The 25,580-nt window shown below is 39.8% G+C and overlaps 1 protein-coding gene across 1 annotated transcript in view; it reads right to left on the bottom strand.

Annotated features, from left to right (window-relative positions):
* Nucleotides 1-24,903, bottom strand: part of ELL2 (elongation factor for RNA polymerase II 2) — a 72,938-nt gene extending 48,035 nt beyond the window's left edge. Inside the window, exons 1-2 of the mRNA XM_038532293.1 lie at nt 24,622-24,903; nt 8,239-8,286 (exon numbers count right to left, since the gene is read on the bottom strand). Of these exons, the coding sequence (XP_038388221.1) occupies nt 8,239-8,286; nt 24,622-24,768 (195 nt within the window). The 5' untranslated portion in view covers nt 24,769-24,903. The remainder of the gene's footprint in view (nt 1-8,238; nt 8,287-24,621) is intronic.
* Nucleotides 24,904-25,580: the final 677 nt, after the last annotated feature.

Below are 25,580 nucleotides of genomic sequence, written 5' to 3'. Positions count from 1 at the left end.
ACCAGGATTCTTTAAAATGAAATAGAATATATCAGACTACACTGATAAAGAAACAATACTGTGCTATGAAACTCCTGTTTTAAGCTGGGTGAATGTGTATAGGTATTGTGTAAAGGGTCACAATGTGAAATGTTTTTCCTTATCATGAATTGTTTCTCAATGTGCTTTGCAAACCTCCTTCAGAGAACAGAATGTACATACACCTATACATTTGCATATTCTTATAATATTCCTAATTAAAGCAAACCTAGCTATCATATTTTAAAGTTGTGCTCTTCAGACTTCATCAGAGACTCCCAGGAAAATTTTACAAATAAGTATTGATCTCCAAAGTGAAATTCAAACTCCTTAAGAAGGTGGGAACGTTTGACAAACCATTTTTGCCACTTTGCTCATGCTGCAGTATGGGATTGAAAAGAATTTTCACCTAGCCAACTCTTGGTAATCCTTCAAAGCCCAGTTCAAACTACTTCTCTGAGACCTTCCTAACTGTTGCTCTTCCTCTTGCTAGTTGGAGAGGTATTCAATAGATGTCTACATGAATGTGAGAATAAGTAAAATGCTTATTGAACATTTGTTATAGGCAGGTGGGGATCACTGTAGTGATGACAACAAGCTCTGGAATCAGAGGCTACAGTGGATTGTAGGCTCCTTTACCCACTAATTGTGTGAGCTTCAAAAACTAACTTCAGAGCCATGGTGTGTATACACATCAGCAAAATGGGAGTATCTGCTTCACAGCATTCCTGTGAGGATTAAATGAGAATGATATATGTAAAGTGCTTAGTACAGAGTTCTTAGCATATAGTAAATATTTCATTTTATCTGTAATCATTGAAAAATAATTGAATAGATTACTATACATGTATGCTAAATATAGTATAAATTATAAGAGGAGTTAGAGAAATTTGAAAATTCTTAGCCTGATAAGGGCAAATTCATTAGCCTCAAGGCATGTCTCTGGATTTATGAAGTCTTTAGCTCAGTAAAACTCTTCTAAACTTGTTTTCAAAAAACAAACACCACCCCCTCCCCAAAAAAACAAACTTGTTTTCAAAACAAGTTACTTTAATAGGGGAGGTTTTTAGCTTAAAAACAAATCTGAGAACATTATAATTTCATACTTTTGTTCTTTTCAGTTAGATCACAATTCAAGAATAGTTATTAAAGTATACCTTCTCTGTAAATTCTCCCAGATAATCTAACATATGGAGCTAACTGAGCAAGCTAGTCAAGGATGGGGTCAGGAAAGAAAACTTGAAAAAATTTTATTAGATAAAATCTTATCACAGGACACACAGACTCTCTAAATATTTCCATTGCAGTGCTGTAATTCATTGAATCTACGATGCCAGCAATGTAAGACTGATTTTATGTACCACTGCGTAATATAAAATGCTAACCAACTATGACAATACTAAGATGCCATCCATAATGAGATGCATTCCAATTCCAAAGGCATTAAATGTTAAAATGAAAATTTCAAAATATTGTTTGAAATAAGATCTAGGGCTTGGCCATATTCTAAGTTGTTTTTCCTGTTTATTTAAATTTGACTTTTCTTTTGAATAAAGCTCTTATAAACTCATTTTATGTGCCTAAAATATCATCTTGACACAGTAAGAGGTCAAAAGATACTGAAGTAATGCTCATGGTTCAAATTTAGGCGTGGTTTAACTATAGGAAACACAAGGTACTATAGAATGGGAAATATTATTATCCAAGCTTAAATAAGTGAGTGCTATTAAAGTGAAAATTTCTGTAACACAGGCGACTCAATTTCACAAGTTTCAGTTTTGGTGGGAAGCAAAAAGGCAAAGCCATCAAGGCAGATTTTATTGACAAATAGATGATGTCAGTTAGGAACAAGAGCTGGCATTTCAAAGTCCTATTTACCTTTGTCTACACAGTGTCTATCGTGGAGCATGGTACACAGTGAGTATTCATAAATGCTTGTTGAATGTAGACAGCATAACTCACTGCTAAGAATGCAATTTATGGTATTTGTGGCTGCTTCAGATTTCACTCATAGTTCCAGCTGCTTTCCAAAGTGACTGCAGTGTGGTGAAGGACAGAGCAAAATGCCATCAGTTCCTGTTTGTGCTCGTATTTTGGGAGGCTTGTCCTTTTGTAGCCCACACTGAATCTGTGTGAAGGTGTGGTCAGCAAGTACTTTGAGAGAGTTTCTGCAGGCACCACAGACACAAAGGCAAAGTCATGCTCCCACCCTCTGGCATTTTTGTACTCTTCCAGGACAGGGGATGGGCCGTGTCCCCTGGTGCCTGTCCTGTTACCTACCCAAGGTGTGAAACAACGGACACCGAATTTAGCCCATTGCTCTCCTTCTTTAGAAACCCTGCTGTTAGTTCTTATCCTGAAGAAAAGGAGGGCAGTGTATGGCAGCATAAAATAGACAGATTGGGCAATATACAATAGCTTCAAACTTCAAACTATGGTTCAATTATTTTTTAAGATAAAATGAGTTTCTACAATGTCAGCCCATATTCCTGGCCAAATGAGCTTTTATACATATAAAGTATATGTTATATATTATATGACATATAAAATTATGTTATATATAATATAATCTTGGATATATATTGAAGTTAAATATTTCTTTCAAATTAGGCTATTTACTATTGTATTGATACCTTAGTATATTAATAGATGGATAAGAGTCATAATTCAATGCAAATATTAAAATTTATCTATATACATGTTAACCACCATAATATTAAAAAATTAAAACAGAACTGCCATTACAAAAAGGTATAATTCTAACATCCTTCTAGTATTAATTACATTCAGAGCTGAGTGTCTAAAGGTAACTGTTAGTCAGCAACCTTTGAGCAGACTGACTAAACACAACCATTGGCAAAATCAATGGGGTAGCCAAACCAAAAACAGCAGGGGAAAGCAGTTGGAGCACAGGCATATCATCTACGAAGGAATGGCAGTGTTGGTGATTTATTTTTATCTCTCCTGCTGTTTAAAACGGATAGTTATCTTTGCTTCCCAGGTATCAAGTAGGTTAGAGAAGGGTAGTCTGCAGAAAGTATCTGTAGGTGGGTTGAAACTGCCTACTAATTTCAAATACTGTATAATTTAGTATTTCATACTTGATCTTTTCCCTGATCCTGCAAAGGAAAATAAGCAATTGATAAAATATTTCTGAATGCTTAAAAGAAAAATGCAACCCTCTGTTCTTTTCAGTTAATGACTCTACTGTAAGAGTTTTATAGCATTATTCAAGCCTTTAAAGTTAGCAGTTAAATGCTGATTTAATCTTCAGAAGGTCACAGTGCCTTTTGGAAGACATACATTTAAAACTTGTTTGGCTGGTTATTCCTTGTTCATTCCTGGAAACGTATGTGTGACTCACTATTTTGTAGGAGACACTACACGGTACTTATAGAAAATATTTTCTATTTTCAGTCTTCTTCTTAAAAATAATTTCTGAATTATATATGCCAAACTAAGTTCTATTTTCTAAAGCCTCTGGGATGGCTGAGTCTGAAGTAAGCAATTAAATTAGAAAATTCTGGAACAACATTCTCATAAATACTGAGGTCTGGAATCCCAATTACTGTGACAAAGTTAACATTATTTCTCCCTGCTCTGGGGATAGTCATTCTCTGGACAGGAGTCCCTGAGGCTGCAGGCAAGTGCACTCCGCAAGGCCACCAAAGGCCAGCAGAGGTGGCTGTTATTTACTATTGAAAACCTTGCCATTTCAGTTTTTATCTGAATGATACCACAGATTTACCTTTTTGTATATGTGTACACAGATTTTAATAGGCCTTCAGGGATTTTACTTATCTACCACCAGGACGTATTTTGCACGCACTGAAATCTTGGTCTAAAATGCTGATTCATACCAATCAGAAATACACACCTGAGCCTCATTCCTTCCTGACAGTCTTATTTACACAGAAGTTCTGAGTGGCGAACTCTGGGTTAAGTTCTACATTATTAATTCTTTCCTGAGTACTGGTCTGTGTGTGCTTGTCAGACTCTGAGTTCCCTGAGGGCGAGACTCACGTCTTACACATCCCTGTATCTGCACACTAAGCACTTAGCAAAGTACTTGGCACCAGTGAGGACTAAAAGAATGTTTATGCAATAAGTAAGAAACGAATACAACAACAAACCTATTAGCACAACCATTGATTAAGCACCTGCTTAAATTTATTGTGAAGAATAATTAGGTCAGTAGAAAACTGCCATTACTTGAAAACAATGAGTCTAGTTGCTTCCAGTACCTCTTCTTTCAAAACTGCACAGTATACTGGGAAGAACTTTCCCCTGGTAGTGTGAAGACAGACTGTAATTACAGCTCTGTCTCTATTGTGTCTTTACACAAGAAACCTTCAACAAACATAAAAATACAGTGTGTTTTTTTTAAGATTTTATTTATTTATTCATGAGAAACACACACAGAGAGGCAGAGACACAGGTAGAGGGAGAAGCAGGCTCTGGGCAGGCAGCCTGATGCAGGACTCGATCCCAGGACCCCAGGATCACGCCCTGAGCTGAAGGCAGACCCTTAAGCACTGAGCCAGCCAGGTGCCCTTACAGAGCGTTTTTGTTTTTTTTTTTTTTTTAATTTTTATTTATTTATTTATGATAGTCACAGAGAGAGGGAGAGAGAGGCAGAAACACAGGCACAGGGAGAAGAAGCAGGCCCCATGCACCGGGAGCCCGACGTGGGATTTGACCCTGGGGTCTCCAGAGAGGCAGAGACACAGGCACAGGGAGAAGAAGCAGGCCCCATGCACCGGGAGCCCGACGTGGGATTCGACCCTGGGGTCTCCAGGATCGCACCCTGGGCCAAAGGCAGGCGCTAAACCGCTGCGCCACTCAGGGATCCCTCAGAGCGTATTTTTAAAAACTTTACTGGAACACATATTTTTGGCAAATTTCACCCGCTACATTTTCAGTATCCAGTTAAAATACAAGAGGCAGAACTATATTTCTATAAATATACAAATGATTTCTATAAAGCTTACCTGACAGCTTTTGGAAACCAGGTGCATTTTACCAATACAACCCTCACAACACTGTAACACTTCGTTACTGTAGCTCATGTGCCTCTTACCAGCTACCTTTTCAGTTCAATTAGAATGATCTATTGAAATTTGTAATCCTAATAAACCATTAGTCATGAGCATCCTAGATGTGATTAGAACTGTGAGGATAATTTGTTGACCCATACCCTTCAGAATCCACAAGGCATTTTTCACTCATTTATTCAGCTCCTGATATTCATGAGTTTAGAAATCATATTCAACTGCTCCCATTGGTATTTTCTCAATCTTTCTGATTCTAGAAAATACCTTCGATGATCACTCAATTTACTGAGCACCGTCTTCCACTAAGGAAAAGGGGTGAGGATTGTGAAAGATACAATTTACAGTTTTTTAATGCTATAAAAGCTGCAGGCTAACTGCAATGATAAAAATCTAGGTAGTCAATGGTTCTTAGCAGTTTCACTCATTAACAGCATACTGCTATAGTTTGTTTAATGTTCCAGGCTGCATTTATTTAGAGGAAGACTTCAACCTAAGAGAACATGTTCAGGCATAAAAGTAAATATGCTTAAAAGCTAACCTGCCAAGACCCAAATTCTGACCTTCTAAAGACATTACTGAGGCAAGAAAAATCCTATAATTAGTAACAAGGAACAGCAGTAACCATGCAGTGCTTAGCATGAGGAAAATAAAATACTCTTAACACTTTTGAAATGATATTTTAACAGTACTTCAGTTATATTTAAAATATGCCTAAATATGACACCATCATGACAGTTCATGTCCTTTTTTGATTACATTTGATGTAAAAGACATTTGTTAGATTTGCCAAATCTTTTCCAGAAAAACTCAAAATTCCTGAAATACTGTATTAGCATTTCTCATTAAGAAAAACTATCTTTTGTGGGAAACCTAAATTTGAAACAAAGTCTTCTTAAAAGTCCTGAACATTTTCCACATAGGAAAACCGTAAGCATACTTCTTCAGGGCTTTTAAAGCAATCAGCAAGGCAATGTTAAATTATCATGGCTCTCGAGAATAACAGAGGAGCACTGTACAGAAGACCCTCACATTTGTGGCTCTGCGTATTCCCTGTGGGCTGTGCCAACCCACTCTCTCCCCTGTAATGACTCTTTGTTTTTACTAAGTCCCAAAGGGCTGGTGAGAGCTCTGCAAAGAGAAGGGGGGGAAGGGTGGATGGAATGCAGCTGCAGGCTCAGAAACAATGCTGAGTCCATATATTTTGTTCCGAGTTAGAATAATAAAAAGGGGGCTGCGGGTGGGGGTGGGTGTAGAGGGGTAGAGGAGACAGAAAGCAAAGTAAGCAAGGTAGGGCCAAGTATTCCATCGCTCTGGGTCTACAGCCTCCTGCCCCTCCCCCACTCTACTAAAATCTAATAACCATTCATTTGGGTTAAAATAGCTTATCTGTTAAAATTCGAACACCCATTAAGATTTAATCCTATCAGTCACTCACCTCTAAGTTATCTTTATCAGTGAACTACACCCAGGCAAGGAATGGAATAGAAGGGGGAATGGAGCTTGCAAAGATAAACTGAGGAAGCCAGGACACATAAGACAGGAAAGCCTGGGGGAGGTAGGTAAGAGAATCCAGAAAAGGACACGCAAGGTCTCAAATATAAACTGCCAGCTTTACAATGGTGCCTGGGGCCTCTAGGGGGCAAATAGTGTGCCGGAGAAAACTATATTCTAAGACTGCTAAAAGCTGCGTGTGTCTGAATCAAGAGTTTGAAGCCTGTACATGTTGGTTTCTCAATATTCCATCTAACTGATGCCTCCTAGTAAAATGTTCTCTTGCATTTCCCTAGCCTCTGTGTCCTAACTGGGAAAACGGAGATTTAAGGGAAGAGGCAGATCCCAAACAAGGTAACAGCTGCTAGTGAGGGAAAAGCAGCTCAAACCTTCACTATTCTCCTAGGTCTTGACCTCTCATTTCAGATAACCCTTTACTGAAAATCCTTGGAGCCCTCCAGGGTTCATGGACTCAAGCTTGCCTCTGGATCATTGTTTCAGAGATTACCGATGCCATTAAATTTTGTGAGAAAATTTAAGAAGCCTTAAATAAACCACCAAAACTAATACCTCAAAAATAGTGCCAGCAGGTGCTAAGGACTACCTAACAAGCCATAAAACAAAACGCAGAAGAATGCTTGCTGTAATTAGGATCCCATTCATAAACGCTCAGTTACTAGGGGAGAAAAAAAAACAGACTTAATTGTAAAGCTATCACACAGATAGTCTTCTGACATCCACACAAACACCTCCTTCAAGTTAGCAATATTATTTACTAGTACTCTTAAGATGGTATTGAATGATATAATTAAAACTCTTGACGCTTCAAATATTTTCAAGTTATAAAGTTTAGAAAGACTGTACTGATTTACATTGAATATTTTCATTTTGTGACATAATAAAGATTTACAAAGGTAGATTCATAATTAGCAGGAATATGATCTCTCTCCTTCCGCTTGTCTTTTTTTCTAGAGTGCTAAAATCCATTTACAGATATTCCAAAGTTCCATACTACAGTCAATATATAGACACAAATTCAGAAATGCATATTCAGGGAAGGAATGATGGAGACTTTTTATTAATACTAAACTCTAATAGTTAATAATTTTAAAATAATACTGACACTATTCCTATAAAGTTTATTATAAACAAAATTCATAGGTATATTTTGAGTTATTATTTATTATGCTTTTAAATGCAGCAATAAGATACATAATATTTATTCTGTGTCCTGGAAAAACTCCTATTTATACATTTCATTTCTTAGTATGTACAATAAAAAAAATTAAGTCTGCAGACAGCAAAAGTTCAATAGTAACAATAATCACATAATTATAACTTGCTGAAAATAATTCTTTATGGTTGCTTAACTGTGGTTAAAAAAATTTCTCATAATACTGTAACATATTTTACTTCAAAAAAGGTAAAAAAAATGCCATTATTCATGATTTTGGGGGAAAACTACTCTCAATAAGTATTATCTAAATTATTTTTAAATAAATCAGGAAAAGGTAACTCAAATTTACATTTACTAAATTTATATTTAGTCATGAAGTTCACAAAGTACGAGTGACCTTATATTGAGGCACGAGTTAAAATAAATTTTAAGAGATTAAATATAATAGTATGTAAGAAGAATATTAGATTTTCTTGCTGAATCAACAAGAGTACTCACCCCTTGGAGCCCTTGGAACTGAATCGAAGGTCGAAAAGGAATTAAATTCTATTAAAAGAAATATAAGAAACAAACAGGTCAACCTTGTTAATGTGTCACAGAACTAAATTTTTAAACTTTAAATCTGTGCATCTGGTCAGTGCTATAGTCTATGAAAATATCTTTTCATTACGTAATTACCTAGGTTTATATATTTTCATATTAAGATGCCTTAATTAGAGCAAGATCATCTTGTTGACATTTCTCTGAATACGCAACCACAGGTATATTTTGGAAGTGTACTCAGGTTTTTGAAAATGATGCAATTTGGCAAAAAAAATGATTAGCATATTAATTAAATGCCACATTAAAACACATTCTTGCTTAGTTTCTTAATAGGTTTTTAAAAGGGTAGGGGGAGGGAAGAGATAATTGGGGGAACTTTACAAAACTCTAAAAGGATACTATAAATAGAAAATTAAAGTACTTGATAATGAACTGTGGTTTTCCAGATTCTCACATTTTACCACAGGTTAGTTTCTAGCTGAGGGTCAAACAGGTTACCAGTTTTCTTACAAGATTTTCACCAGGAGAATATAATTTTTGAACATTTTATTTTATAACGAGCTTTGCCCTCTTCATAACTTTAATATTTTGTCATAGAGTTATGTATTTAGAAGAAATGCTGTAAGTATCTGCCATAATCCCAGTCATGATTTCCTGTATAGAAAGTCACCATTATGTTTCTCTATGAGAATGCTTTTTCCAAACTCCTTTGAGGCTGGTTATAATTTCCTCTCTGACTTTCTGCAACTCAGAAGCTGTCTTAAGTTCACCACTGGAATTTGAAATTCTTCATCAATTTCATCAATTCTTCTTGGTCAAATGCTAACTTTTCTCAATTTTCAAATTGCTCACTTCTCTGTCATTATCACAATTTCCTTCTACGCAGTCCTCTTAGCTCTTGTACCATGCCTTTCATTTCAAAAGCTAGTGTCCTTCACTTTGCTCTTTCTAGATCCACTCCCTCTTGGAGGCTCACTTCACCTGTTTGATGATGACTTTGAATCTCTACTCTATTTCTCAACTCCCTTTCTCCACAGCCTAGTACTTATTACTATTACTGTCTAGGGACATTTTGCATTCGAAACTCAACAACAGCAAAACTGGCAAACACTATACTTCCCTTTCCCACCCCTCCCTCAACCAAAATGGCACCTCTCTCATACTTTTCTGGCAAGTGTACTTCAATCTTCTTGGCTCCCCAGGGTCACAACTTTAAATTTAATTAACAGCCTGTTTTTCCTTTCCCCCAACCATATTCTATTAGGCCATTCATTACACAATGCTAGAATTAGCAGAATTCCGAATCATAGATAATACAGCCAAGGCCTACCCCCCACAGGCCATGTGTCCCATTAATAACTAAGCTGGGACCAGAACCCAGGACTCAATCCTCCTATTCTGCGAAGCCGCTTTTCTTTTACCTTGTGCTCTACACCATCTGCTCTGGAAGATTCAAGAGTATGGAGGCCTACTCCTTCATGCCAGAGTTCACATTTTAGTCGGGGAACATGTGAGAATGATTAAATACTAGGCTAAGTGCTACTGGGAGGTGCAGAAAGAATTCTCAAAAGGAAGACTATGGGTTAGAGGAAATACTAGAAAAGCCAAAGGGCTTATGGAAAAGATGGTCCTTAGAAGCAATTTTGAAAAGACAAACTCCAGGGAAAGGGAATGCCCTGAGCCAAAAAGCAAGGAGACAGAAATAGACGCTGTGTGAGCAAAGGGCAGGTCTGTGTCTGTGTACAGATTTCTTTCACACTTGAAACACAACACAAAGGATGAGAATTGGACCTGGCGATCCCTGCCTAATCTTTCCTTGACCTCAAAATTTGTCTTCAGTTTTAGTTTCTATACACTACAGAATAAATAGGACAGTAATTTAAATTTTAGATCTCAGGATTTCAAAAGGTTTATCACCCTGTGAAATAACCCTGCCCTAATCTCCTCCATTACCCCCTTAGGGATGGCCTTTAAGTCTTGCCTTTGACGTGATCAACAATTGGAGGGCCTTCTAATTTTTGGAATAACAAAGTGAGCTGCTGAAAGAAGTGTTTCAGGGAAAGCAGCTCTTTCTGTCATGTGTAAGAAAGAGGGAAAGAGATGGATTGGGGCTAGGGAAAAGGATTAGACATTAGCTCCAGCGGATGCTTTATTTAGAAATACTCTAGTGATAAGGCCTAAATTAGTATGATTTTATCCAGAGCAAACAGGAGATGGGGGAATAGGCTGACTTTCTCAAGAAAGAATGATAAAATGTGCTGAAAGCTTGAATATCAGGCATCAAAGAAAAATGAAGCAGAGGTGGCTTCATGGCTCTGAATCATCATTTTTGGCAAGTCAGCTCCAGATTCCCTCAAATTAGGCTCTTAGTCTCTATTTTGAAAACCTCTGGACTGTTTCAGGCCCCTATCACTGAACACCTAGATAAAGGCCTTCCTTCCTCCCTTCAATTCCTTCCAAATACTGCCCATTGTTCAAAGAGCTAACAGAGCCTCTCTCGGATACCATCCCAGCATGTCACACAGGCTGCAGTGGGTTCCATCAAAGCCAACCAAAGCCGTCCACGTGACAGGACTAACCAAATTCATCTTCTACTTTTTCCCAACTGTGCCTCAGCTGTTGTTAACCCTTTTTGTTATGTAAACATTTTCCTTTTTTTTTTTTTTTTTTTTTTTTTTAAGATTTTACTTTTAAGTAATCTCTACATCCAGTGTGGGGCTCAAACTCACAACCCCCAAATCAAAAGTCACATGCTCCACTGACAGAGCCAGCCAGGCACTCTTTCCTCTATTTCTACTTCCTTTCTTTCCTTCAAGCTGGTATGCCTTCTCAAACACTATTTTGTCAATTCATACTAATAACTTACTTAACATTCAAGTTTAAGATCAGTTTCTTCAGGTAGGCCTTCCTTTGGAAAAATCAGGAATCAAAGGCTCAATGTGTTTAAGGCAGGTAAATGTTAAAGAGACTGATATAAAAGCAACAAGGACTGGCAAGTACCTGGAGAATAAATGCCCACCTGAGAAAGGATTCAAATTTTAAAATGTTAAACCTTTCACAGCCAAACCAAACATGGATACCACCATTTTGCTCTCACCTATGCCCACTTTGAATTAACTCTTGTCAGCTGCTGTTTTACCAGATGCCTGTCTAGGATTCCATTACATTGGAGGTGTATTATTTTCATAGGTTGTCTTACTCCTAGTTGTTATGACACAGAGGAGTCTAACACATATTTAACTTAAAGTATTTATCTACATTATGCTCATCTAAAGAAAAAAGTGATTGTAAAATCATTCTGGCCATATTCTTTTTGTACTACTTTATAGCAGCATATTACTATATACATATACTTTACACATTACTATTCATGGTTGTAGACAAAATAATACAACCACACTTCACTTTAGTTTAGGGACTTATAAGAGTAGCTTTGACTTTAACCAGATTTTTTTGTTTCAGGACTTGAATTTAGAATCTAACCTTCCAATATGCTTACAGTTCTATCTCTGTTGTTTGATTCCTCAACAGAAATGATCATTTTTGTTTACATAGTTTTGTAATGTACAGGGCATTTTTATATCCATTGTCTCTAGTGAGCTTCCTAAAACCAGTCCTGGATGGTAGGAAGGCATCATTATCGCCCATTTCAGAGGGAGATAAACGAGTCTCTAACAGGTAAAGGGTATTGTGGAGGAACACCAAACTAGTGATTAGGAAAGCTGGACTTGAAAGGGGGACTTGAAAGCCAGCCCCCGAAGTCCTAAACACAGAACACTTTCCTTTCTTGCCTCTGTAACAGGTTACCTCACAGTGCTGAACATTTAAAAGTCCTTCAATGCTCATTCAATTCTGGCATTTTGTTTCTTTTTCTTTTTTGGGGGAGTGGGGGAGCATTTTGTTTCCAAGGAAAATGAATTTCAAAAAATGATTACAATTTCCAGGCTTCAGTTTCTGATTAAATAAAAACTAAACAATAACTTTTTTTTTTTTTTTTTTGCTTTAAGGACCATGTATAAGGAATATGTATAAATATGTTACCATTCTTCATTTAAAAAGTAATAAAACCCTCTCTATGAAATAGTTATGCATGCTTAGCCAAATAGGACATACATACTAAGATCACTGTTACTAAAAAACTCCTTTATCTGACAACCCAGAAGAGAAAAATACATGAAAGTCCAATGCTTCATTGATTTTAATCCCAATTTTAGACAAGAAGATGTTACTAGTTCTAGAATGCTTTAAAAATGCACAAGAGACAGCTAGAACTCTATATCACTTATTATGCATCTGACCACTGTGTTAATGGGATAGCTACCAGGAATTCTGAAAGTCAATACCAATATGAGCAAATGTTTCATGCATGTTAGCTCTTTGTCTAAATGTTCTTTAGTCTAAACATGACCTCAACTGATAATATATATATATTTAATTCAATTCTAAAAGATAATGTAATTATAGGTGATAAGGACGTCTATTTTAAAATAAATGTTTGACTTACTAAGTACATTTCTATTACAAATGAGTTTCAACAAAGGCTTCAAATTTTGATTTTTAGCTTTAATTAAATATTGCACCAAATAGCTCCTTTGAAGATCAAGTAACTCTAGAGTTTAACTGAATAGTAGTTGAGCTCTAAGTAAGATAGTGATCTAGCATCTTCATCCAGCAAGAAACACAGCACAGACTGAATGAAACTGACTAGGGAAACTCCTTTTGACAAATGCTTCAACAACCTGATAAAGGTGGTGTTTTGTAGTCAAAAGGTTCTGTTCAACTCTTAGTTGTTTCACTGTTATTAGAGTTCCTTGAATTAACTCTCTGATCTCTTAGGAAATATATGACATTCTTAAGCATAGAAGTGTGGGCAATACTAAAATGCTCAAAAGTGTCATTACACTTTTCACATTTGCCATTACAAGCCAATTCTACTGCAACAAAAATTGCTCAATGACCAAATAAATCTATGTCCATTTATTTCCAGAAACTATTCCTCACAATGTATCAGGACTATAAAAGTAATTTACTAAGTAATGTTACTAAGTAATCTCAATTTTGCTGAGTAATAATAATTTCTGACATGATAGTGGAAGGAGCAGAGTTAAGGTTTTCTGGGGTTGAATAAAAGAAAGTTACTTATTCTATGAAAGTTGTTATAACTATCTCTTGAATATTTACATATTACTTATCTATGTAGACAAATTAAATATATGATTTACTTTTACTTTACCAACCACCACTGGTTTTATGAATATACAAACATAACAAATAGCATTCTGGGCCTAGAAAAGAGTCTCTTAAGAAACACATTATAGAGATCTAACTTCATTCCCTCAGATTAGATACATACTTGATACATCTTTAGCTTTTCTTCTGAGCCCATCATGGAACTCTGACTCAACTCAAAGTTAACTTCAATTATTTAATCAATCAATAGGCATTTATTAAGTAGTTAGTATTTATCTGAATGCCTAAGTTGCATTTTAAGTCATGATCAAGATAGCGCAAAAAAAATTTCCAAAGTCAAATATAATTTTGGAACTTTGCCAAAACCCAGAAAACTTTCTAGAAATGGTAATGGGTCAAGAGACTGCTTTAAGTGGAATTGCTTCTCACTACTTAGTTACTATTTACTGAATGCTTAAAACATGTCAGGCACTATAATCATTCTTACTATCACCTCCAGGAATTCTGAGATCACCTTTGTGATTTCAATTCTCTGCTAAGCCCCAGGAATTACCAAAGGTTATACAGCTAGTAAGTAGCCTGGGATTCAAACCCAGTCTCAATTTAAGAAATGTGGTGTTTTTGTTTTTTGTTTTATTTTTTTTTTTAAGAAACGTGGTCTTAACCACCACTTTACAAAGCTAGCCTCTCCTGCCACTCTTTTAACAATGGTTATAGAAAATGTGAAACATCTGAAAGTTAGAAAATTAAGAATTCATAAGAACTGATAAGCACTGACAGCTTTTTTTGTTTTGCACTACAGTTTAAGGATACTATCAGGTACTTGAATTTGTTGTCACTTACACAAATAATAAAAAGTATTTATGAGTTTCCTTGGGATACAATTTGTATAAAAATCGTCTTTCTTTAAAGATTTTAAGAACTTGTGGTTGTGTTTTTTTTTTGTAATTTAGAAAGTCATTTTATTGTTTTTAAAAACTTAACCTGATAGAGAAACCAAAGACCACTTAATAATTATATTTTAACCAGTGTAATTAAAACCTATCTAGGTAGGGAGAGAAGAGGCAGAAAATAAACTGGAGCAAAAGCAGAAAATAGTGCAGGAAATCAGACACTTGCTCCTAGAGAAATCAAATATATTTAGCCCTAGTCAAAAGCTAGCTACATTCTAAAGTAATGTTTAGAATGATAGCATGCATGCAAAAGTTACTGATAAATGATAATCAAAGCTACCTTAAACAGTATCTCCTTCTTTGCCTCAATATTTTATTAAATGCCAAAAAAGAGTCACTAGGCTTCACAAAATCTAGTACTTTGCTTCATTAGTCAATCCAACCTCACATATGAGAAACTTCTCTACAAATTTGGAAGAACCAGATTAAAGTGAATGTGCAATAAAGAATAATGTCTTTCTAGTCATTGTAGCATAGAAAAGACTCCTAGTCTCTTGAGTCATAGAGTACACAGAAAAGAATGAAATATAAAAGGATTCCCAAAACAGTAGTGAGAAAAGGTTAAAATCTGATTTATTTAATATAATCCTTGTTTTAAATGATAGCTTCTGAAAAACTGTAGCTATCTGATGAGGCAAAAAAAAAAATATATATATATATATATATATATATATATATATATATATATATATTTATTTATTTTAGTTGCTGCGACCCAGGCTTGTTAAAACAACAATACTTGAAGCCTAATATCCCATCTTTTTTTTTCTTTTCTGACAAAGCTTAATGTAGGCTTTGTGACTATATAAAAAGCTCACATGTCAAATCTGACTATAAATGCAAATGAAGAGTTCTTTCTTGGGATCATGATCTCTAGAACACAAGGAGAAACAGTAAAAGGAACTTGGAATGGAAGATTTATCTTTAAAGTAAAGAAATTTATAAAATAAACCATCTAAAACATTTTTACAGGGACGCCTGGGTGGCTCAGCGGTTGAGCACCTGCCCCAGGCTCAGGGCGTGATCCGTCCGGTCCCACATCAGGCTCCCTGCATGGAGCCTGCTTCTCCCTCTGCCTGTGTCTCTCTCTACCCCCGCCCCCCTCCCCACCCCGTGTCTCTCATGAATAAATAAATAAATAAATACAATCTTTTTTTTTTTTTTTTTTTTTTTAACAAACAGAGCCATAAGAAGGCTCAAAACCAGGAACCTGCATGATCATACCTAATGTTTTAAAAAGATCACTGGCTGCTGTGTAGAGCACGCACTATGCGGTTAAGAATGGAAGTTTGGAGGCTAGTTGCAAGTCCATGGAAGTCCTTGAGAAAGAATGGTGGCTGGGACTGAAATATTTGTGAAGGATGGGGTTAGATTTTGGATATTTGGAGATTCACAGGACTTGTTGATAGATCAGTAAGTCAAGAAATTAGGAGACAAATCAAGAATTACTAGCCAATTACTACGCAACTGGTGACACAGGTGCTGCCAATTACTGAGATGGGGAACACTTCTGAAGATGTAGGTTTAAGGAGTGAAATCAAGAACTGTGTTTGGATTTGTTAAGACTGAGATGCCTGTTAAACTTTGATGAGATGATGAAGTGTTGGAAAAAAAAGTGCCAGGAGCTAGAGGAAGGTCAGAGCTGGAGATCAATTATTTGGAAGTCATTAACATATAGATGACATTTAAATCCATAAAACTAAATGAGTTCACCTGGAGAGAATGATTAGCTAGAGAAGGGAGCTGGGATCTCCAACATTCAAAGACCAGTCAAAAAAAGAGGATGGTCAGCAGAGGAGACTGAAAAAGAATGGGCAGAGACGTAGGAAGAAAATCAGCCAACTGTTTCCGTAACAGGAAGGAGTGGTTAACAGATTGGAATGCTGCTGAGGTCAGGTAAGGGAGGAACAGAGAGAGGACCAATGAAGGGACCTAGTCAGGTGCAATCTCAAGAGGTGTGACAGAGACAACCTAGAGTGAATTGAGCAGAGGATGGGAGGTAAAGAAGTAGACACTGCTTTTCAAACACATCCTTAAAACATAATCCTTCTCTCTTTAGGTGTACCCTTGAACGAAGACTTTACTGCAATTATTTGTTCACAGATCTGCCTGTTTGTATTAAAGCACAAGTACTTTCTTGATGGCAGGGACCATCCAGGACTTACTCAGCTTTTTATCTCTAGTGCATAGTTCTATGCCTGGCACGTGCCAGAAAATTACTAAGTGTTTGCTAAATGAATAAATGAATATTTGGCAGTTATAATTCTGACTCTTACCTCTTAATCTTAAAAAAAAAATCTTAAGATACTCAATTGAGTTTCTACTACATGTATATGTTTTCTGGTTCTGAGGCATCATGATTTCTGATAATGGAAATCAAAAGCAATGATACTAAGTTATTTTTAAACATGCCAACACTTAAGTTTCTAGGTAAGCATATCTAGATCCTTAAACATCTCAGTGAATCTTATCAGTAAATTTAAGCCTGGCTTCACCTTTGAATAAGTGGAAATTCTTCTAGACAAGATTATCTCCAAGGACCATGCAACCATACCTAGTCCATTAAAATGTATATGTATAACCAAAGCTTTATGAGGTCACATTTTTTTGTTTAATTTTTCCCAGTGAAACTAACAACAAAAAAGAGAATCAAAACACCAAAACAGAAATGGAGGTAAAGTGGAAGTGAACACATTGCCTCCTTTAAGGCCTCCAAAATAATTTCAAAATGATGTTGGAAATGTAAATTCAGGTACTTTATACAGTGTTACTTAATGTTTCTAGTCACTAGGGACAGAAAACACAGGTCTGATCTTCATGTTATAATCAAATTATATTTTCACATTATCTGTGCTTGATGATGGTCTTAAGTGCAATTTATAGAGGTTATTAAATAAAATCTATGAAAATATAAACAAAAAAATCTCTGCTCAAAACCAAAAATTTCTCCCACTTAATAATTTCAGCTTCCTCCCAAATATCACCAATCCCCCAAATTTTCATTCAAATGTCAAAGTTTATAGGATATGTGAACAATTTAGCACTGTTCTAGTCTAGTGTCAGACTCCCGAATATACTTCTTAAATATAAAACGCCTAATCAAATCTAAGTCTCTTGGTCACCAAACAAAAGATTAAACATTTACTAAAATGGTACTCATCTTCTCTGTGCCCACCCCACTCTCCCAACTACTTCTGATTTCCCCTTTTTCTACCAAGAATACCTGTAGTCCTGAGGGCTAGAAATCTCAATTCAATCTTACTCCTTTAAAACCTGTTAAAGTCTAGAGACTGTATTCATCTCTAATGTCTTCCATAAGCATCCTAGTTTACTCTGGCCTGGAGTACATACTTCATCCTAACTTGTCTACTTCCTTCCAGATTCATGTTCTATTTATCATGCAACACTGAGGCCAGGATAATCCTAAAATACAGCTCAAATCTCTTTATTTTTCTATTGTCTTCCCAGTGTTGACAGAATAAAATTTAACCTTCTGTAATTTCCCTTTCCTCTCTTAAATTCAACTATATTTTTCTCCTATATTAACTTCAGGTTAAGTAGAATATGGTATTCCTTGGAATTCCTCAGACCCTGCTGTAACTTGTCTTTTTTTTCCTGCTGTAACTTTTCTAACGCTGTCCTTCCCTCTGCTGGAATTGTAGTCCCCCACCTAGTCCTTGCCTGCTAAAATCTTGCAAATATCCTTTAAGACCTGAGGATGCTTTTTAGACCAATAATATATAGGATCCCCAATAAGAAAGGACATTTATACCATTTGTCTAACTAGTTACTATAAAACCAGCAGCCAAATGCTCTGACTATAGAGTTCAATTCCGGGTGCTAATTTGACTCATGAATTTTAAGGAGCAGGCAGCCTAATTAATTATAAGATTCTCTCTTCTTATAGCCTATATTAAACTGCCAGCCACGGAAATGCTAGATTTGGCTTTTGTTGGCAAAGTATTAGTGAAGGCTCTTAAACTCGTTTTTCCTAAATATTTAACAGGGCTCTCAAAGGCTATAATGCCATGACAGAAATTATAAATAGGTAGGAAGAAAGAGAGGGTGAGAGCAAAAGAAAAGAAAGCAATTTTCCTTGGTAAATTTGAGCTGAGTTATGTCTTTTTTTTTTTTTTTTTCAGTTTCAATTTGGCTCTGGAAATATGGCTATTAATTACCATATTCTACTCCAGACCTGCTTTTCTACATTTTTGCATTAAGTCATGGAAAATGTAGTATGGAACTGAGATATGCAAGACAGTCAAATGTGGGGTAATATACACATCGTTTTCTTTATTCTAAAACTTAGCTGATCTTAAATGTACAAATGCCCAGATCATCACATTTCAGGGACATCTTTTCAAATACTCCAAATACATTTGGCCCAGTGGGCAAATACCTGACCTGGACTCTGGTGCCAGGCTCCTGAGCCTCTCTGTGGTCACTGCAAATTGTTAAAAATGACCCAGGATTGGTTCAGCTGAAATTCTAATTTTCCTCTGTTGGCTTTATCACAACTTACCTAGTAAGCACTGCCTTCATGAATTTTTTTTTTTTTTTTTTTTTTTTACAAGTGCAAATGGAGCAAATGGAAAGGCTGGATCTGGTGATTGTCTTCCATAAGCTTTCCTGTAAATCATTCCAAGAATTATACGCCCCTTTCCTTTTAAACTCTTTTCTTGAACATGTTCCAATCCTTCACATATGTTCTTTCTTTCTCCTTCCAATTCGGGTGCCAAAGTTCCCTGTCTATCTTTTTAGGCAATCTGGCTACTGCTTTTCTCTGGGAGGAGCACTCTTCTTTGCACTGAGCACCTGATCATTTGAATAAAAATTCCAAACACTTAACTGCAACACGAGGTACAAATTTGACTTTACTCAATAAAAAGCATGTAAAATCAAGTTCAGCCTGAAGATGGGTCTAAGGTAGAAGTCAGTAAGATTAATGTTTTAAACTTAAACCTGGCAACAATTAAAAAGTGCAAGAAAAACAATGTGATGATGCAAGCCTCTTTGTTTTGGTTAATAAACATGTCCTATGGCAGTGACAATTCTGTGCTGGCAGGTCTGGATCCTCAAGTAATGCCTTAAGAACAGGGTCTTCTATATTTATAATGCAGATTATTGAACACATACACACTCAAAATTGTTTGAGGACAGGCAGAAAAATGGGAGATGAGAAAAAAGTTTAAGGTAGGAATCTTTTCTATGCCTTAAACCATAAATATAAAATCAAATGCTAAAAAGTTCACCTGGTAGAAAGACCAGTTAAGAGGAAATCACCTGCCTCATGATTTGTGGAATCAGTGATTTTGAAAGATCAAGTAACATACAAACGGAGCTATTGTGAAGGGCAGTAACTTTGGAGGTTTATGCTTTGATTGGAAATAACAGTATCGGGCAATACTGAGAGTTTTTCATGCAAAATTAAATGTAAGTGTATTTGTACAAAATTTCAAAACACTATAATTTTCCTAGAAGACACTTATCAAAGAAGGAAAATTCATTTAAAGCCAATAATTAGAGTTGCCAAGAGAATATAACAGACACCTTCTTAAACACATCCGCTTTCTGATTTTAGGCATGGGGAATGTAAAGTCCCTGCCAAACACACCTATGCAAGGGTTTTTATGTAATAGGTAAACATGATGATATTATTTGAGCCACCATCTTCGAAACAGACTAAATATTAAAAAAAAAATAATTTGACAGGCTCAGCAACGACAGAATTTGATAACAGTTTGATATTTTTTCTTACTATAAACGTCAGAATAAGCCAGCTACACATTACTGAATTAGCTAAAATATATTGTAGAATCAAGAGCTTTAATTTTAAATACAGTTTTAGGATACATTTGGAAGAAATATGTAATTACAGTAATATATATTCACTTAAAGTATGCAGCGCTTATACAGACCACGCAATCACAAACATCAATTTAGGATGAATATAAAGTTGTAATTTGTAACTTTATTTAGCAACTTTCCTCTCATTTAAAATAACCTGTCTACAGTTCAAAAAAAAAAAAAAAGTAGCTTTGCAATATATCCCAGGTATCTGTATTATTATGCCTAAATTTACTTTCCATTTGACACTTTTTAATATACGATCAATTTGAAACTGTTTCCGCATTCATATTGAGTGGAAAACAACTTTTAGGAGATACTTACTCCAATTCTAACTCCCATTCTTGGACTCACAATTTCTCCTCTCTCCCCTACCCCTAATCCCTGTGTTGAAAGATTCTCAAGATAGCATTTTTCATTTCTCTAAAAATAGAAAACTTGAATAATGATGGTCAATTAGATTTGATTGTCTTTTGAAACAGTGAGGAATTGTTTCCAATTGAAGATTCTGTTGTACCATAATAACCTCGTATACTAGTTAAATTAATTATACTAGTTAATTAATTATATCTAAAGAACTTTTGCATTCTGCTTAAATCGTAGTTTACTAAAATCCCCGAATTTACCTCCCTGAAATCTTAGGTCAAGCGGATTAATTTAGAAGAGTAAATCTAGTGGGCAAAGTAATCTGAGTAAAAATAACTTTCTGATGCATAATTTAGGAAACTTGAAATTTCTGGCTCTTAGAAAGTCATCCAAATATGAGGAATAATAGTCATAACTTTGTACAGGCCAAAGTCAGTTGAAGGCCACCTGTCAAGCATCAACCTTCCTATCTGAGCACAGGAATGGTGGGGACAGTTTTCTATGAATATTAAAGCCCAAAAAATAAAAAAATAAAAAAAAAATAAAGCCATTTTTCCTCAAGAGGGAATAGGCTTGACCACCAGAAACTTCTTCCCATTTGGCCAATATGTGCCAATGTATTTCTAAACAGCTGCTACAATTTCAAGTCCTGGGTCCTACTTCTGATAAGAGCGTAAGGTATAAAAAAAACCAAGTAAGTTATCTTCCTATTGGAAGATAAAAGCTTAGCCAGATGCTTACTGCTAGCAATTCCATGATGGGAGAGCCCTAGTCTGGCCTGAAAGGTCACGGAGAACACATCTGTAGGAGACTTAGCTGAACACACTAGAGTAAGTATGAACATTGCAGTCCCCTGAAAGGTCCCTCATTTCTTTTCCTACAGCCTCTTCCCACTTCTCAACCACCTGGGATTAATATTCTCACCCCAATTCCCGCTTTTCCAAGACCCTTAAAAAAAGTATTTTGTAGCTGAAATGACAGTGAGGCCTGTGGTCAGAAGCTGGTTAAGTCAGAAACAAAGCAGTGTCCAATTGCAAAGGCCCAGTCGGTTTATTTCTTCTTTCTCTTCTTTTTATTGTCACTGCTTCTGACACCAGCTTTTCAGGAGAAAAGGAATGCCAGGACTAACTCTGTCTACCTGGCTCCGCCCTCAGAAAGGTGGAAGGACTTGGAAAAGTCTTCTCCCTTTCTCTTCTCTGCTTCAATACGCAGTGACCAGACTCGTTAATTTGCATGCAGAGAGATGGAAAAATATAGTAATGACATTAATCGGCAAAGAGGTAGTTAGGACCAAAACAAAAACAAAAACAAAAACAAAAACAAAAAAAACCCCAACAAAACAAACCCCAAAACCCACTGACTTCAGTACCTTTGACTATAAAAAGTAAAAAGAAAAAGAATCAAGAACTAAATGGTGGGTTGAGAGAGAATTTTTGATCTCCTGTTTCTTGGAAGGTACTGGCATATAAACGTGAGGACTTTTGGAGTCAAAGTATTTTAACCTTAATCCCAAGCATATCGCACTAAAATGTAGAAGGCAGATACGAAGGTAGAAAAACAATTATCTCCTTTGTGGGCCTCAGCCTGGATTATTGAGCACTGGATGCTCCTGGCACCTCACTTTCCACCGGCACCATCCCTTCCCATTATGGGTCTCCTCACCGACCTCTTCCCTGCCAAGTGTAGAGCGTCTGTCAATTTTGCTGTAATCAATTGTACAGTTTGCCTTTCGTCCTCTCAAGGTGGTTGGTGACCTACTGTCCCCAGAGATGAATCTCCCTACGCTCCATGTGTCTGTCGGTCTCTGACTGAAAGTTGGCCTTCTCCTGCTGGCTTCTTCCTCTTCAGCCTGTGTGTTTTTCTCTTCACAACCCTGACCTACCTTCTTCCCAGTGTCATTCCTTCCCACGCCCTCCCTTTGGAACTGGCAAGCTTATCTCTCCATCTCGCAGGGCTGAGTTTCTCTCCATTGTCTGCATCTGTCCTTCTGCTTGCCTATCTGGCCTCCCCATATGGGCCTCCCACTCCATGCTGGTCCTGATCTCTCCCCGGCAGGTGTACCTGTCTGGGAGCAGTTACTGACATACGCAGTTTTTTTTTTTTTTTTTTTAATTTATTTATGATAGTCACACACGGGGAGAGAGAGAGAGAGAGGCAGAGACACAGGCAGAGGGAGAAGCAGGCTCCATATCCGGGACCCCGACGTGGGATTCAATCCCGGGTCTCCAGGATCGTGCCCTGGGCCAAAGGCAGGCGCCAAACCGCTGCGCCACCCAGGGATCCCCTACACGCAGTTTTGTATTTCTGTTTCCTTGCGTTCCTATTAGCGGGTGCACACGCACTCCCCAGCCCCAAATGAGGCTTCTTGCCTGGATTTCTCAGTGCGTCTGAAGGTACTTCCCCCCGCCCCTGTGCACGAACGCCTCCCTCTCCCCCCAAGTCTGAGTGTTTTCCACCTTGCACTTTTCTGGTGGATAACATACGTGCCCACTCAATTCTATGAGTGCCCTCCTGAGCAAGTCCACCTCTGCGCGCCTCTTGTATGTACACCTTACACCCTCAGGAGTCCATGTGCCTCCCTCTGCGCGCAGGGGGCCTCTCGCAAGAGGAGTCTCCCTTCACCCAGCTTCACAAGCTCCCACTGAAAACCACCAGGTTTCACACCTCTCTGGCAGCTCTGCTTCCAAAGCCGTCTTCCTTCTATGCATTTAAAGTACCTGGCACTAGTGGGAGCTCAACAGATGTTAATTCCGTTCTCCACTTTTTATCTGAATAACTATGTGAGTCTGCGTCCGGGTGTCCCTCTGTGCCTGTTTCAGTTAACTGAAGCATGTTGTCTCGGTATGGACTGGACTGTCAGTGTGCCCCGTGGGGTGGCTTTTGTTTTTTTGTTTTGTCTTGCTTTGTTTTTTGCTTTTTTCCTCCCTCCTCTCAGTTGTAAGCGTTACCGATCTCTCGGCGGGTCTCTATCCCTCCGCTTTATACATCCATACGCTTCCTGTCCGTAAGCGGCTTCCCCAGGCACACTGGGTCGTGGCGTGTCTTCTCGGGTCTCTCCCTACCCTCCTCCGCCGCTTGTTAAATGCCATGATTTTTTTTCCCTCCCCCAACGAGAAGACGCGTTTCTACGGCTTGTCCTCCGGCGGCGGCGGCCCGCGTGCGTCTCTAGGAGCCCCAGCCGTCCTGGAGCCGTGTTAGGCGTACGCGGGGGGCTCTCCCGAGCGCGGGGTGCACGGGGGGCCGAGACCCGGGGCTCTGCCCCGCACGCCGCGGACCCATCCCCTCCCCCCCGCCCCGCGTCCTCATCCGTCGCGCCGGGCGGGCGCGAGCCCGAGACACAGCCGGTGTCTGGGTCCGAGGAGCCTCCGCGGACCTTTGTGTCGCTCCCGGGGGGAGCGCGGGGTGTGTGTGTGTGGTTCTCCGGGGCACGGTGCTGGTCCCTCTCCGGGGTCCCCGAGTTTCTGCGGGTACAAGGCGTGCCCCCCGCCCGGCGCTGTACCTGCGGCCCCAAGTCCTTGGAGCGCAAGGTGCGTCCCGCCTCCGCGCGCGGGGCTGCGGGGCCCCCGGGCAGCTCGCGGCCGGCGCAGCGCCCGCCCCGCTCCCCCCTCCGTCCCAGAGCGCGGAGTCATCTCCGCCGGCTCTCGAGGGCTCCCCTCCCGCCCCGGGACGCGCAGCGCCAGGAAACCCGCGGGCGCCGTCGGAAAGTCCCGCAGCGGCGGCGCGGCCGGGCCAGGGCTGCGGCTGCCTCGGCCCTGCCGCCAGGGGCCGCCCGCCCGCCCGCCCGCCTCCCGACGCCCCGGCGCCCGGCCGGCCCGGGACGGCGGCGTCAGCGACCCTGCCCGGCCCTGCCCGGCCCTGCCCCGCCGGCCTCGCCGCCGCCGCCGGGAGCGCCGGGAGCGCCGGGAGCGCCGGGAGCGCCGGGAGCCACGGCTCGGCGGCCCCGAGCCCCGGGAGGCGCGGGCGCCCCGGCCGGCCCGCTCACCTTGCGGCCCTGGTAGGTCTCCAGCGCGCGGATCGCCGTCTCGGTGAGCTTCACATGCAGCACCGTGATGTTGTCCTGTCCCAGCCGCCCGCACGACAGCCCGTAGCGCTGCTCCTCCCGCAGGCCCGCCGCCCCCCCCGCCGCCATCTTAAACTCCCCGGGGTGCCGGCGCCGACGCCGCTCGGGCTTCAGCCTCCACTGCGGCCGCGGCTGCCTGGGCTTCTGCAGCCGCCGCCACAGCTACGGCCATCCCGCTGCTGACGTACTATCATATACTGCGCGCAGCCAGACCTCGGGCTGCCACCGCCGCCGCCGGCCCCGCCCCCGGGCGCTGGCCCCGCCCCCGGGCCCGTCCCATTGGCCGCGCTCCCCCTCGGGACCGCCTTCATTGGCCGCCCTCCACCCTCCCGGGGGCGGGGCCCAAAGTCGCCGGAGTTTCGCTCCCGGGACGGGACGTCCGAGGTGAGAGAGGCTGACGTCGAGGTGACGCGCCAACTTAATCACATCTGACGTCACGCGTGGTCGTCTGGGCTCGCGGGCCGCGATTGGCCAGGCTGGCCCGGGGGCTCCCCGGCTAATTGGGTGTCCAGGTGGCCTGGCCTGGTAACCTGGACTCGGAGCCCCGCCCGCTGGGGGGAGAGTAGTGGAGACCCGGGGGAGTAGGGGAGTCTTCCTGCCCCGCTGGCGCCTGGAGAGGAGGACACCCCCACCCTCCACCCCACCCCCACCCCCACCCCCAGAGTGTGACCAAGTAAGCCCTTCGTCCCCCGACGGTCGCGGACGCTTGTGGAGCTTGGTGTGTGCGTGTGAGGCAGGGCGAGGTAGGCGGAGTCCCTGGTAGAGCATCTTCTCCAAACTCCGTTTAGTGTTGGAGGGCCGGTGACATTGGGGAGCACGCCCTTCTTGGGCGTCTCACCCGAACCTTGAAATTAGCGAGCCGCCCCTAGGCTTTGGGGGCT

Source organism: Canis lupus, chromosome 3 (genome assembly GCF_011100685.1).
Source record: "Canis lupus familiaris isolate Mischka breed German Shepherd chromosome 3, alternate assembly UU_Cfam_GSD_1.0, whole genome shotgun sequence".
NCBI lineage: Eukaryota > Metazoa > Chordata > Mammalia > Carnivora > Canidae > Canis > Canis lupus.
The sequence above is the reverse complement of the archived record's forward strand: the minus strand, read 5'-3'. Positions and strand labels throughout refer to the sequence as shown.